Source organism: Poecilia latipinna, unplaced genomic scaffold, assembly GCF_001443285.1.
Source record: "Poecilia latipinna isolate Pla-1442-1.1 unplaced genomic scaffold, P_latipinna-1.0 Scaffold1455, whole genome shotgun sequence".
Taxonomy (NCBI): Eukaryota; Metazoa; Chordata; class Actinopteri; order Cyprinodontiformes; family Poeciliidae; genus Poecilia; species Poecilia latipinna.
Genome location: NW_015114071.1, coordinates 213,463 through 227,215, shown reverse-complemented (window position 1 = coordinate 227,215; position 13,753 = coordinate 213,463). Strand labels below are relative to the sequence as shown.

Here is a 13,753-nt window from a genome sequence, read left to right as displayed (position 1 = left end):
TTTTACCTTTTCAATTTGCTCTATGTCTTTATATGGATTTGATATCAATGTTCCTAAACAAAATAAATCCATTAAATTACACTTAAAAAAAACACAATACATTTATTTCATTTGTAAAACTTAAAAAATAACACCACAATCACTGGGTGGTTCTTAAAACAGCTGTTTTATTATTTTATCTGTAACTTAATGTAATTCCTGTCGTTTAGCCATGAGGATCCAAAAGTTAACAACTCATATTCCATCTTATATTAACAAGTCTTGATCTAAGAGGGTCTTGGCTAAAAAAGTAATAAAACCAGCATTTCTCATACTTACTTTGTGCATTATCTGTCAGTCAAAAAGTAAAACTGTCAATGAGTTGGACAAAAACTTACATAAAAATTAAAGGACATAATATAACTAAAAATATGTATTAAATTTCACTTTATTTGATAGAGATTTCGATTTTTGTCTTTTAGATGATGGAATAAGAAAAAATATCTGGACTTGTAAACTTGTTTTTTATCCTCTCCTGGATAGATTCATATAAAATTCCAGACTTTTCGAGATGAAGAATGTGTAAGAGTCTACTTTAGACATTTCTACCAGGTGAACCAACACGTCTGTATCTCTGTGCGTATGTTTGTGTGTGTAGACTGTGGACAGGAGTGGAGCTTTGTGAGCGTTTTGCAGGGTCTTGAGCAAACACTCTCTAATCCGGCCTAAAGCTGAGGAGATGGACCTGGATTCAGCAGACCACAAACAGAGACGTCAGCAGGGGCCTGTACCGCTGACATTCGCATGGCGAGTTCAGCCACGAAGGTTTTGAATTCATGCCATGGAGTGTGTGTTGTCTGTGTGCCGCCAACATGAAAAGAAGCTACATGAATTATACATTTATTGCATGAAACCAGGCTGTCTGGTGAATGTGTGGCATGTGAGCGACAGAGGGCCAAGGGGAAATACTACAAGAGGCATAAGGTCAACGTTTAGAAGGCAACTAGACATCCAATAGCAACTGCAGGGTGAATGAGAGCCCAACATCCATTTTTCAATCAATTCCTTTAACATGTCCCTGGTGCTCGTCGCATGCTCCACATCATTTGCAAAATGGATTACTTGACAATCATGTCAATTGGGATTTATTTTGGCTTCATCTCCTGTCCTGCTGACCCAAAAGATGCACAGATCCCTTAAATAAAACCTACTTCTAATCCTGTTTTTATGTTAGGCTTACACTCGCTTTACTGAAAACCCTGACAAACCACATGCAACGTGACCCTGGCTGCATCCAGCAAAGGTTAACCTGCTGGTCTGAAAACACATACTGCCCATTAGGAAATCCTGGGGTGAAACATCACAGTTCGCCAGGGTAAGATAAGCTGTAGTCACTCAGTAGGGTCAATGTTCAGTCCAGGTTGATAAAAGCCTGAGATGTAAAGCTGACACATGGTCAGGTTTATGTGAGTGCGCATTTGCTGTGAAGTGCAGGTGATGACAAGCTTGTCCATCCAATAAAACACCTCACAAAGGAAGGGCAAGGGCTAAATTCACATTCTATGCAAAAGGCATCTTCTGAAAAAGCTGCATTATAATATTTACAGTGCCTTGCAAAAGTTTTCCTAACCTTTTATTCACTTTTTGTCACAAACTTTCATTTATCTTAGAGGGATTTTAGACAAGGTAATCCAAAGTAGCGAATTGGAACAGTTTGCACATCCATTATGACAGAATAACTATTAATTCTCACTTCAACCTAAACCACAATTTGATCATTTTTATAAATATTTGCTGAATATTCGTATTACCAAAAGAATCTGCTTTAAAATTTTTATTATAAATAGAGATATGAGAAAACGTATAATGCCAAGATTAAATTTGTGTCGTTGCTGTTGCGGCCCTCCAACACATTTCAGATTTTTCACGTGTGAAAAAATTAATTGCCCATCCCTGGTCTAATATGACGAGTGAACCTTATGTTTGCCGCGTTTCCAACATGGGTTGCTGTAAACTGCAAAGGGTCTTCCTATGGCTTTCTTCTTGCAAATCCTCCGTAGGGGTGAGATTTGTAGCGTGTTGGTTTATCACATAAATCCTAATAAAATACAATGTAGTTTACAGCTGTAACATGACAAAGTGTGGAAAAGTTCAAGGGCTAGGAATGTTTTTACAAGCGACTGCAAAACAGACAGTAAAGCAGAGAAGTCTCTGTTGGTATTTAAGCAGCTAAAGCTCCACCTGTTATTGGACAAGCAATAAGTGAAACAACATCTCCCTGTGGATACGTGGGATCAAAGGTAGCTCCAGTCACGCCACACAGAGCATCTTTATGAAGAAGCTCAGACATACGAGTGTAAAAGGTGAAGCAGCTGTTTTCTGACGGGCTTAAGAATGGTAATTCAATCAGTTCTGGGCAGCAAGAACAAGCGGTGAGAAAAACAGACGTATAATGCAGTGATGGGTCTAGGTCACATGGTATTTCCAGTGTCAGCCAAATAGGTGTTTTGATGAGGATCACCAAGACCTTAGCATAGTTCTGCTGACCCTGGAGCTTCATATGAGAGTCCCCACTCCCCAGTGGTCCCTATGGGAAACAGCTGCAACACACCCTCATTCACCTCAGTCTTCTCACATGACTGATCAGAGTCTCTTTGCAGGGAGTGGGCTGAAATCTCAAGGAAGATTTGGATGTTTCTCTGTAAAAGCACACGATCGACCCAGACACAAGCCGGCTATTGTTCTGGATGTTATTTCATCTGGCCCTACAGGAAGATATCTGACCTTATGAATGTAGGCAGATGTAGCTGCACTTGTACTATTCAAGGGAGGGCAAAGGGCCTAAGAGGCTCTGCATGGGCAGAACTGGTGGAATCAGTTCTCATTGTTGAAGATGCGTGACAAAAATTGTGTCATCTTATTCTCAGCCTCGTGTCGTCCGCCCCTTCATGTTACAACCCCTGTGGCAAACCTTTAGCCTCCTCTCTATGTGAACTTATTGTGTAATTGGTCTGACTTTCATGGGTGTGTTTATGTATGCAGGTAACAGCTCTACACAACTTCCATGAGTCGCTGCTCTGACTATCTATGCAAAGTAGGAAGGATCGTTGGGTAGCACAGGTAGGCAGAACAGCAGTTTTCCAGTCAGAAAGCAGATTTTGAGGCAGTGAGGAAGTACTGAAATACGAAACTCCCCCTGCTCAGTTCTAGTCTGATGTTGTGGGAGAACAGCTCACCGATGCTTTTTCTCTCAGTAACGTGAAAAATAAAATGAGATTTTCTGGTCTGTCAATTATTATTTCCTCCTGCTCTGAACTTGTGAGCTCGTAATAGTTGTTCCTCTGCCATGATCACTGTGTTTACTGTACAGCTGTAAACTACACACAACAAAACACAATGACATATACTGCCAGGGGAGCTTGACTCGGTGTGTCTTGTGGAGCTTGAAAGGTTTGTGAGAAAACAAAAATCAGAAAACCATGTGACCGCACGCTGTCAGTTTGACCTTGTCCCGGCCTTCCTGGACTCTTTAGTCATTGAACAGTTATCACAACAATCACACAAAATCAGTGTAAATCACCCTTGTCAACAGATGTTTATCAGTACTAACTCTTACCTCTTCCATAGAAGAACTTGTGGTAGTAGTATGCTCCAAGATCAATGTGTTCAATAATGTAGCGTTTGACCTTCTCCCTGTGGATCGGCTGGTTTTCTCTTGGCACCTCCAGTACAGAGACGCCAGCATTGGTACAGTGGGAACTGAGAGAGGACTCAAACGAGCAACTCTCCGACATGCCACTGTAATTGGCACTGTTGGCTCTGGAGAGGGAGATCTTCCTCTCCCCCTCACCGCCGATCTCGTTACGAAAGTGCGGACAGCTCAGCACCAAGTTGTTGCTCTTTCCGTCCCCCTCATCCACGTCCAAGTTCTCCTTGGGGTTCAGATCCTCTCTGCTCCCAAGCGGAGATTCGAACATGGGTTGATTTCCACTGCTGCAACCTGCTGCTCCAGCGTCTCCAGGCACAGCAACTATGCCACCTCCCAGCAGTCCACCTGCTGCGGCCCCAACACCAGCTGAGGCAGCTGAAGCTCCAGTGGTAGTGTTTTTTCTCTGGCTCAGGTTTGCCCGACTTGCCACGGCTTCGCTGATGTTGAAAAGCACACTCTGGACGTCATAGTGGGCGAAGCATTTCTGAAAGCTCAGGGGTCGCCGGTCGTCCTCTAAAGAGAGTCTCAAGGCATCGCTTTCACTTTTAATGGTCCTCAGTCTCCTGAACAGAGAAGTTTCTGTTGATTCTGATTTAAGACGCCTCATAAAGGACTTTTCCCGTTCCCGGCTGTAGAGGAGAGAACTGTCTATGTAATCATAGCCTGGAATGTGGACTATCTCTCCCCGGGCAATCTGTGCGGCTGTCTGTAAGCTTGGGGACAAAGAGGCATCACAGCGTAACAACTCTGGGAATCCCAGAGGCGGTATGCTCCGGTGATCCAGGTTGTCGACTCTGTAGCCTCTGAGCATGGTGAAGAAGCCGTCCCCACCGAGGCCCTGCCGGTCAATGGAGGACGTGCTTCCATATTCACGGTGCAGAGAGGCTCCGGTGTTGGGATTGACAGCGTTCTGGTCCATTATATCCTCAGAGTCAATGTCGCTAATGGTGACATCACTGTTGCTCCGCTGACGGATCGGGTGGAGACCCTTTAAGGGAGAGTGGCAGAGAAGGTCGCTGAGCGTGTATTTGTCAGTGTAGTCCACCTCCACACACACCGCCTCGCCTTGCTCCAGTAAATCCACAGCAAGATCCTGCTGTCCGTTCTGGAAAACCGGAATGACACTCTGGTAATTGGGTGAAGGCCGTACATCCCAGCCATCTTTCCGCGGCGGCCATTCTGTCACCCTAGCCCTGACGCCCATTTTGGGCATGGCAGGATTACCGTTTGTTTTCCCTGCACCGTCGGGTTTCACCTGCATGCTGGAGGCCGGTGGTCCCATGCTGCCATTCAAGGCCTTGAGTTTCCTGCTGAATAACTCCTCTGACTGCATGGCTTTGGAGTATTCTTCAGGGTCTCCCAGAATTCCCACAAGGGTTGGTTTGTTATCTGTCCCAGGGCTCAAAATACTCATATCCTGCTCGCAGATTCTTTGAAGAGCAAACTTTCAGGAAGCGTCTTCATCATGTCATGTGGCTGGAGGGGGATCTCCTTTCCTCAGTCAAAGAGAGAGCCGTCATCATAACTCACACAGGGCGGGTGGCATCACTATTGACACTTCAGGATGACAAGGACACTCAAGAACGGCAGAGTCTCTTCTTACAGGATACCACCAATACAGAAAGGCAGTCGGAGGAGTCGGATCTGCAGAAAAGACAAAAATAAAAGAGAAAACTGAGTCGGACCTGCAGAAAAGACAAAAACAAAAGAGAAAACTGAGCACACAGCAAGCGTAAATTGTTAATTTTAAACACAAAAGCATTTCTTCCCCGTCGTAATTAAGGTACATTCAGCTGAGCTGCATAAATGATTTTGCAGCTGATCTAAATCAAAGCAAACCTTTATAATGGGGTAAAATTGAGGCAGTATTAGTTTATGAGCTATATAGTCTGAATTGCAAAAAACTGCTAATTAGTGTGATGGGAGGAGAGGGTGCTATTATAGGTTTACAACTAGATATACATTGTTTTTGCTGTGTGCAGCCAGTTCTGAGCAGATGGCAGATAAGCAAATCACAGTAACAAGAGGCAGATGTTCACTCAAATGTTTGCATGCCAATATCTGATCCTACCTCTCGCACCATCACAAACCCAAAAGATTGTAAAGAAATGGTTTTGTTATAATTTATTGTTTCACAGGATGGTTGCTGTGGGTTTTAAAATGTAAAGGAAAGCAGTAACTGATCACACTTTGTCACACTCAGCAGCCGTAACATCAGAAGACAATATTTGCTCAACACTGTGTGGTCAGACATGCTGGGAAACTGAGGACACCGGCAGACAAAAGCCTAATATCAGCAGTTTTACTTATTAACCAGAACATCCGAGGGTGAAGAAAAGGGAAGTAAACATTGGTTATCTTGTCCTTGAAAAACAGCCTTTATTTCTTCTTGGGGATTTCCAGATAGACGTCAAATATTAGGTCCTCTTTCTATAACTTATATGGATATATACCATAATAACCATATTCAATGTAATACAGCTCTGGAAAAAAATAAGAGACGACTTAAAATGATCAGTTTCTCTGATTTAACTTTTTATAGGTATTGAGTAAAATGACATGTCTCCGAAATTCCAAGCAAAAATTGTTGTGTTTATTTGCAGAAAATGAGAAATGGTCAAAATAACAAAAAAGATGCAGTGCTTTCAGATCTCAAATAATGCAAAGAACACAAGTTCATATTCATTTAGAAACAACTAATATTTTAACTCAGAAATCAATATTAGGTGGAATAACCATGAGGTTTTCAATGGGGTGGTCTCTTCATTTTCTACAGAGATGGAAATACAAAATGCACATATTTCCTTCAATCTGTGAGAAATAGATATTTTAGTCAGAATTGTGGCAAAAAACACCACATTACATCACTTTTATTTCAACCAATTCCCCAGTTAGCATACTTGTTTAGTAACAAACAGCCTGGTTAAATTTAACTCCCAATTATTGTTGATAGTCTAGTTTGAAAATCTACAGGAGATGCAAGCACAAACTTTGCCAGAGTCTTATGGACCCGTCTATTTTCATGTAGACAACTTGAATAGTTAGATACACAACGATAAACAGCTTAAAGTAAAAAGAAGAATTTACAACGTTTCAAATTTACAAGGAGGTTAAAACACCAATGATTCCTGCCTGTCTGTATGCTGTGATCTGCTTAATTCCCTGTGCACAGATGTCTTTCCAAACACCTGTCCATGTGGGAGACAGCTATGCTGAGAGCAGCTGAAGTGCTAGTCAAAGGAAAGTGCTAAGATCATGTAGAACGAGAAAAACTTCGTTTGTAGTTTATTTTAGATGGACAGAATGTAAGTGAGTCTAAAGCATCAAAAGAGCTAAATTAATGAAACAGAACTTTTATCTGTGAGTTTTATCCACACATTTAATAAGAAGCACACTGAAATATGCTTTGAGCCAATGTCCTGTCAAAACACAAAAATAAGGCTAAGATTAGTTAAGCATATAAAAGAGAGTACGCATGCTAACATTTCCCAAGAACTTCAAAAGCACTATCACATGAAGCAGGAGAACTTCTCTGCAAGTTTTGTCCACATATTGTTAAAAGGAAAAGTACCAAAACATGTTGAATTATTTAATTATTCAACATAAGAGGATAAAGATGCTAATATTAGCTTAGCATTCCAGCAAATAAAAACAGTCTCCAGGAGCGAGATGTGAGTTTATCAAAATCTGCAGCTGTATATGATGAGTTAGATATAAAAACAGAACTTAAAGCAACATTACAGAAGCTTTTATGACCTTGCTAACCCCATGTGGGAGCAGCATAATATTATAGATGTACTGCAGGAAAAACATAACTGCCTACTGGTAGATTAATCAACTTTCCATGCTACTCCACGTGTTTTACTTTGGGTCTATTAGGATTATATGAGTGAGATTCATCTTTGGGTTCCTCTCTTCAAACACTTGTGTTTGAATTAAAGATCATGCTGCAGCAGATCTGGCTAATGAGTCTTCAGCTCTGACCTAAATGCTTTTTTCCTTGTTCTTTGGTGCTCATGATGTGTACCACATTAATGTGAAAACTGCTCTGAGTTATCCAGTCATCCTTCCGCATCACAGAAAACATGGTTCCAAATGACCAGTAAAGACAATAAGCTAAGCTGAAACTTCTCTCTTCCTAAAGTTCAGCTGTAAACACAGCAGATGAGTGTCGCTTCATGCCCTAGTCTCGATCTTTTATCCACGAGGTCTTTTAGTTTGAAAGCTGCAGGTCTCATGTAATTGTTTACATTTGTCTACAATATTTACCATCACAAAGGAGCATAGCCTATTTTGAGAAAGGGAAAATGGTTCACAATGAGATTAGTTGCAAGTCAAACCAGGCAACATACACACTGGAGGAAGCATTTTAATTATAAAGTAAAGCACTCACTGCTGCCTGCATGGATGAAATACAGGTTAATGCATGCATGCATGACCCAAATATGAAAGGGAAATATTGTAATTTCTCATGTAGACTCAGTGCTAAATCATTAACAGCCTTTCTTCTCCTTCATCAGGAGGCTGTTTATGAACTCGGTTTCAATAACCAGCAATAAAATGCGACTTAATGCTGCGTCTCATTTATGGGTTAGAAAGGACAGCGCGTTACAATCTTGTGCAATGTGAATACATAATGCAACGATATGCCAAATAATGAATAATGTAACATGTGACCCACTGCAACATAATGAGCATTACAAAAGTGGAATATCAACACAGATCAGATCTGGATTTGAATGGGTCAAATGGGCAAACATGAGTTTAAAGTGTTTGTTTTTGTTTCTTTTAAATAATGAAACAGAAAATATTTAAGTATCTGAATCTACTCCCATCAGTTTGATGTTATATTTAAAATTATAGTTTAGACTCTTGGTTAGAATTAATATATAATGGAAGAAATAAGAAAACGGGGAGTTATGATCCAAAAATATAAGTTATCCACCATGCTTTGCAAAAGTATTCCTACCCTTTTCACTTTTTCCCCGTTTTGTCACAATTAAAACATAACTAAGTTTAAATTTTATTCCTACACACTTTGCATCACACAAAAAAGTTCACCTTTGGTCTGTTATTATTACTAGAAAATCTCATCCTGCGTGTTTTTGTTTACCCTACATGAGAATATGGAAACTGGAAACAGGATTTCTTATGGCCTTTTCCAAAAAATAGTTTCAAAAGTGAATAATTCAGAGTACATAGCTGATAGTTTTCATGTGGATAGTTAAAGTCTGCAGCACCTCCAGAGAATTAATTTAGTTTGTTTATTTAGTTAGTTGTGCCATTCTCTGTACCAATTTGAAAAACTGGTTAAAAGTGCTCTGTGTGAGGTATTTTAAAGTTTTGGATTTTTTTTTTATAAATAACATTTTTCTTCTTGTATGCTGCATAATCCTTGATCTTCATGATGCCATTACTCCAATAATGTTCTCCACAAATTTCCAAGGACTTGGTATTTAAATAGGAGCTATTTTACATACAGGTGACTCAATTTACTAATTAAGTGACTTCCTATGGAAATTGGTTGCACTATTAGGCTTTATTTGTAGGTATGAAAGTAAAGGGGTATGATTATAATATGCAAAAAAAACTACAAGAAAATCACATATTTCATTTGAAGTTCACAATTTTGCTTTACTTTGTCGCATCGATACATTAATGTGTTAAAAGGTTAAGGCAAAAAAAACACAAGATTTTTATTTTCTAAGACGTTTATCAAAGTAATACTTTTCCTTGAAGTTGCGACAAGGAGCAGAAGTGACTCCAGCCAAACTCTAAATGTCACATGTTGACCAAAAGCTGTCTCTTCACACTCACAATTAGGGCAGGTAACAGCAAAATGTGGCACCAGTGCATGAAGCGGGATCAGAGTTGACACTCTAGCAGAGACGTTTCTTTACTTCTGGCTGTGAACAGGAAGAACAAAGACACTGACATAATGCAATCTGATTGCAAGGCAACAAAACAGCATGTCTGACCTTTCGCTGCTGCCACACAAAGAGCCAGTGAAAAAGATACCTGAACAAATACCTTAAGTTATCTGGGATAAACAGCATTGTGCTGCTGTTAAATGCTCAGCACAAAAACAGAGCAGTCTGAGTGAATTTTCTTAAACTCTTGTTTATAGAAGACTAACAAATAGCAGACCAGACTATTTATGTACACACAGTCCAGCATGTCTGTGTTTCTGTAGCTAAATGGGGTCAAATAGGGCAAATTGGCCCTTATTTCATGTCAGAGACGGGACAGGATAAGCCAGGGAACATGGTGGTCTGTGTTTCCTTTGCCTTTCCTCTATTAGCTACTTTCCCCCACCAAAATGATTGATGCTCGCAGTTATAACACGTCTCACTCTGCATCCCGCCCACAGTTCCCACGACCAATGGAGAGCGCTACAAGCTACTTGGTCAGCAGATTTCCTGCTGGAGTGTGACCTGAAGGCTGTTTTCTGTCCTTTCTTTTGTTGCCGTCTGCACAGGAGAGGCAACAGATGGAGGGTGGGAGGTCTGCTTTTCCAGCAGCCCTCTGCTAACTGGAGTAATGCACTGCTATTAGACCTGTTTTAGGCACAGGACCTGGTGTACAAGGGGACTGGATGGAGATAGGGAGAGACATGGAGGCCTAATTACAGTAATGAACTCATTTTCTGTCTCTGATGTTGGATAGTCTGTCTTTCATCTTGGTTCATCCAGATCAGCCGCCCTGCAGTTCAGCCAGGTCTTAAAATAATCCCCTGACATTGTGGCCTGATTAAAGGCTCCATAGATATTAATACACTGTCAGAAAAGTGGGTACATTCAGTCCACCACCCTAAGATTAATGCTCTTCTGTCGCTAGAAGCAGACTTCAACTGAGCAGGATGTAAACCGATTGTCGCTACAGATGTTCTGATCAGGAGTTTTTCTCAGATACCAATATTGATCCAGTCAGATCTACAATCAAAGAAATATACAGTATATAGCTTGAAAATTCGGTAACTTTCAAAACAAAGGTGGTTAAATCAGTTTTACTCACCCATCAGTGACGTTCCAGACGCAGTAATATGCGTTTTTCTTAACAGCGACTGATATTTTGTCTCAAAATAGTAATTTCTTGAAAAGAAAACGGTCTACACTACAGCTAGCATGTTTGCTTTCTGTTTTGATATGAGTTACTGATGATTCAGTCAATATATTTATGGCTGATAGTCACGTCTGAACAAAACTTACAGGAAATGTTGATCTCCTGCTTGATCTCCTACTTCATAAGCACGAAGAGGCAAAACTTGCCAAAAGTAAGTTTTCTGGATATTACTACAGATCTAGGATTTGTTGAAACTTCAGACTGCCATTTCAAAACATACTAGCAGAATCTGAAAAAATGTAAAAGTAAAAAAAAAAAAAAGAAAACTGCCAAACAAAAGAAGTACAAGACCGTCCATATTTATACATGAAAGATTTTATCTGACTTATCAGGGTTTTGTTTGTACCTAACTAAAGACAATCCAAAGTATAAGCTGGTTTTTGATTCAAAAACAAAACAGATCTCAGTTTTTGACCTGCTGATCAATCTGGATGTTTGACTGGTTCATGTAAGAGTCATTTGATACCTCCGCTCTGGCCCCTGTTCAACTCAAAGATATATTTGTCAATTTCTTTATCTGTCGCAGCTGGACTCCAACTGACATGAAGACACCACGAGTCGAAATGGACAGAAATGTCCAGAGGGACTCTACTGATGTATCTGAAGCCCAGCATTTTTCAAATGTTAATGAACCACCGAGTGAAGCTGATATTGTACAGTTTTTAGTAAATTGGATGGTTCATGTACAAAGGTGACCAAAACAACATGTCTGCACAAAATATCAAAATTTGCATAGATGTCACAGGAGGATTTTACTTGCATGATCCTGACTGCATCGCTTCAAACACTTAAATTACATTATTTTAAAACCAAACTCCTCTAAAATGTAAAACGTTTCACTGCATCCTGTCAAATGCACATAACATCAAAGATAAATATGTTTTTTTTTTGGAGCTGAGAGGGCTGTCGTGCCACTCTGAGCCCGGAGGTGAAAACAAGCCTGTGATTAAGGTCAATTACATTTAATGAAGCCTTGTGTAATTGAGTCATAAAAATGGTCCTCTGTTTGCTGCAGACAGGAAGTCATCGCCGGCCTCGTCCCCGAGATGATGAGCTAAAACCGTCACCATCTTCCCCCCCTCTGCAGCCGAGTCAGACACAGGCCAGGATGATTACTGAAGATTTCCGGCTCATACTCGTCATCATAAACTGATTCAGGCAGCGTTGCCACGTGGAGCAAATTTACAGCTTTCTTCCCAGAACGCGCATTAGCCCGTTTGTCTCTGTTCCAGTTACCTGCCTGCCGCCGTCTTCTGCGGAGACGTTGCATCCCGTCAGACATTTGGATGTGTCACATTGTGTTCATCGTTAACGGCCAGGAAGGAAAAGAATCCGAGTGGAAAGAAAACAAACCTGAAGGCAAGCTTTTTACGCCTTGCTGCCCATTATTTGATTCCTCAATGAACTCACAATAAAAACAATGAATCACTCGCGATGTCACTCCGTACTCAAAAATGATCAAGTCCACCCTCCAAGTACATGATTTAAAACCGAGCAGGAGCTCTGCTTTCAATCCTTCATAGAATAGCATCTGTTTTTAAAGTTGCAGTGGAAACTGGATGTGTGTGTGTGTGTGCGTGTGTGTGTGTTTGTGTGTGATGCATCAAATTCATCACACTTGCAGTAAGAGAAAGACGGAGGGTCACGTCTGTAACTAGATGCAGCCATTTTCTAGTTTGATGAAAAAACACTTGTGTTTCTGCTTCGGTGGAGCAATTCTTCAGCCTAACTGGGTTACTGCGAAGTAGAATGCGAGGTTAAGAGGAGAGTAGAAAGTGGTGGGGCAGGAAGAAAAGAGTTGGGTGGGAGTTTTGCCAAATCTCGCTCAAAGCGTTTTCTTCAGTTTAACCGCAGATGCAATTAATTGGGCGATGTTAGCTTTAAGAGTTCATTACTGGGGCCTGGGAAACCAGGCATGCCTTCTTCCCCAAGTGCCTCCATAACCAGAGAACACTTCTGAAGGGGTATTAAGACTTTCTAAGTGTGTATCTGCACCACCGCTCGCACTCGCTGATGCTATGAAAGTTTAAATCAAAACGCACCATTCAGCCTCTCACTCTTTTATCTGCAGCTCCAACAATTCAGCGTCGCAACGGGGAAGAGTCTCCCAATTAGCGCTGATGCCAAAGCCTCTCCATTGATGACAACCCCCTATCCCGTCTTCCTGCGCACAGCAATGCCTCAGTGCATCCGAGCCGGTAAGAGCCCAGTCCTCTAACTCCACCCTTTCTTAGAGCTCCAAAAGGAACACCCACGTGGGGAAGCATTGCCTGCAGGGAGTAATGCTGAGATTTTAATGACCAGTGTGAAAGCAGGGTCACGCCCTCAGTAGGAGGTACGGAAACCAATGAAATTAGTTGCACTCAGCTCCCTCTGATATGTGGAAACAAGCGAAATACACCCAAGCTCATCTGAAAATTTCCTAAAGGATTCCAAGTGTTTATTTAGGTTAATCAGGATTGCATGAGTTACAGAATTTAAGTAATTCAGCAACATCATCCATTAGTTAGGACGTAGAGATATGTCTGTCACGAAGGCCAGCAATAATGGAAAGACAGGAAACCCTTGCTGGTAAATCTGCACAGTACATGTGTCTGTTTTGTAGACTGAGAGGATATTTGCAGTATATTTGACTTGTGATGCTCATGAAAATCCTGATTTAACCCAAGATGCAGAGATGTCTCTTTCTTAGAGCAGCATATCGTCAATCGCCATAGAAACACAAGGCAGACAGACAATGGTGTGACAGGAGGAAAAGCAAATGTTTGCTTTTAAGATGTGTCAAAAATAAATGCATCACATTCTTATTGTTGCAGAAACTGACGCTCATTTCACTGCAATATTTAAACTGCTATTGATTTCAACTCCCCCCGCTCCCCCCAAAAAAATACTTTTGAAGAGTTTAACACAAAACACAAACCGACTTACATTTGGGTCTACATC

General features: G+C 41.0%; 1 protein-coding gene across 6 annotated transcripts in view; it reads right to left on the bottom strand.

The window, feature by feature from the left end:
- Positions 1-13,753, bottom strand: part of LOC106962748 (signal-induced proliferation-associated 1-like protein 2) — a 114,108-nt gene that overhangs the window by 70,216 nt on the left and 30,139 nt on the right. For all 6 annotated transcript variants that reach the window (XM_015057337.1, XM_015057338.1, XM_015057339.1 and 3 more), the window contains one exon: positions 3,596-5,332. In XM_015057337.1, the coding sequence (XP_014912823.1) occupies positions 3,596-5,102 (1,507 nt within the window). In that variant the 5' untranslated portion in view covers positions 5,103-5,332. The remainder of the gene's footprint in view (positions 1-3,595; positions 5,333-13,753) is intronic.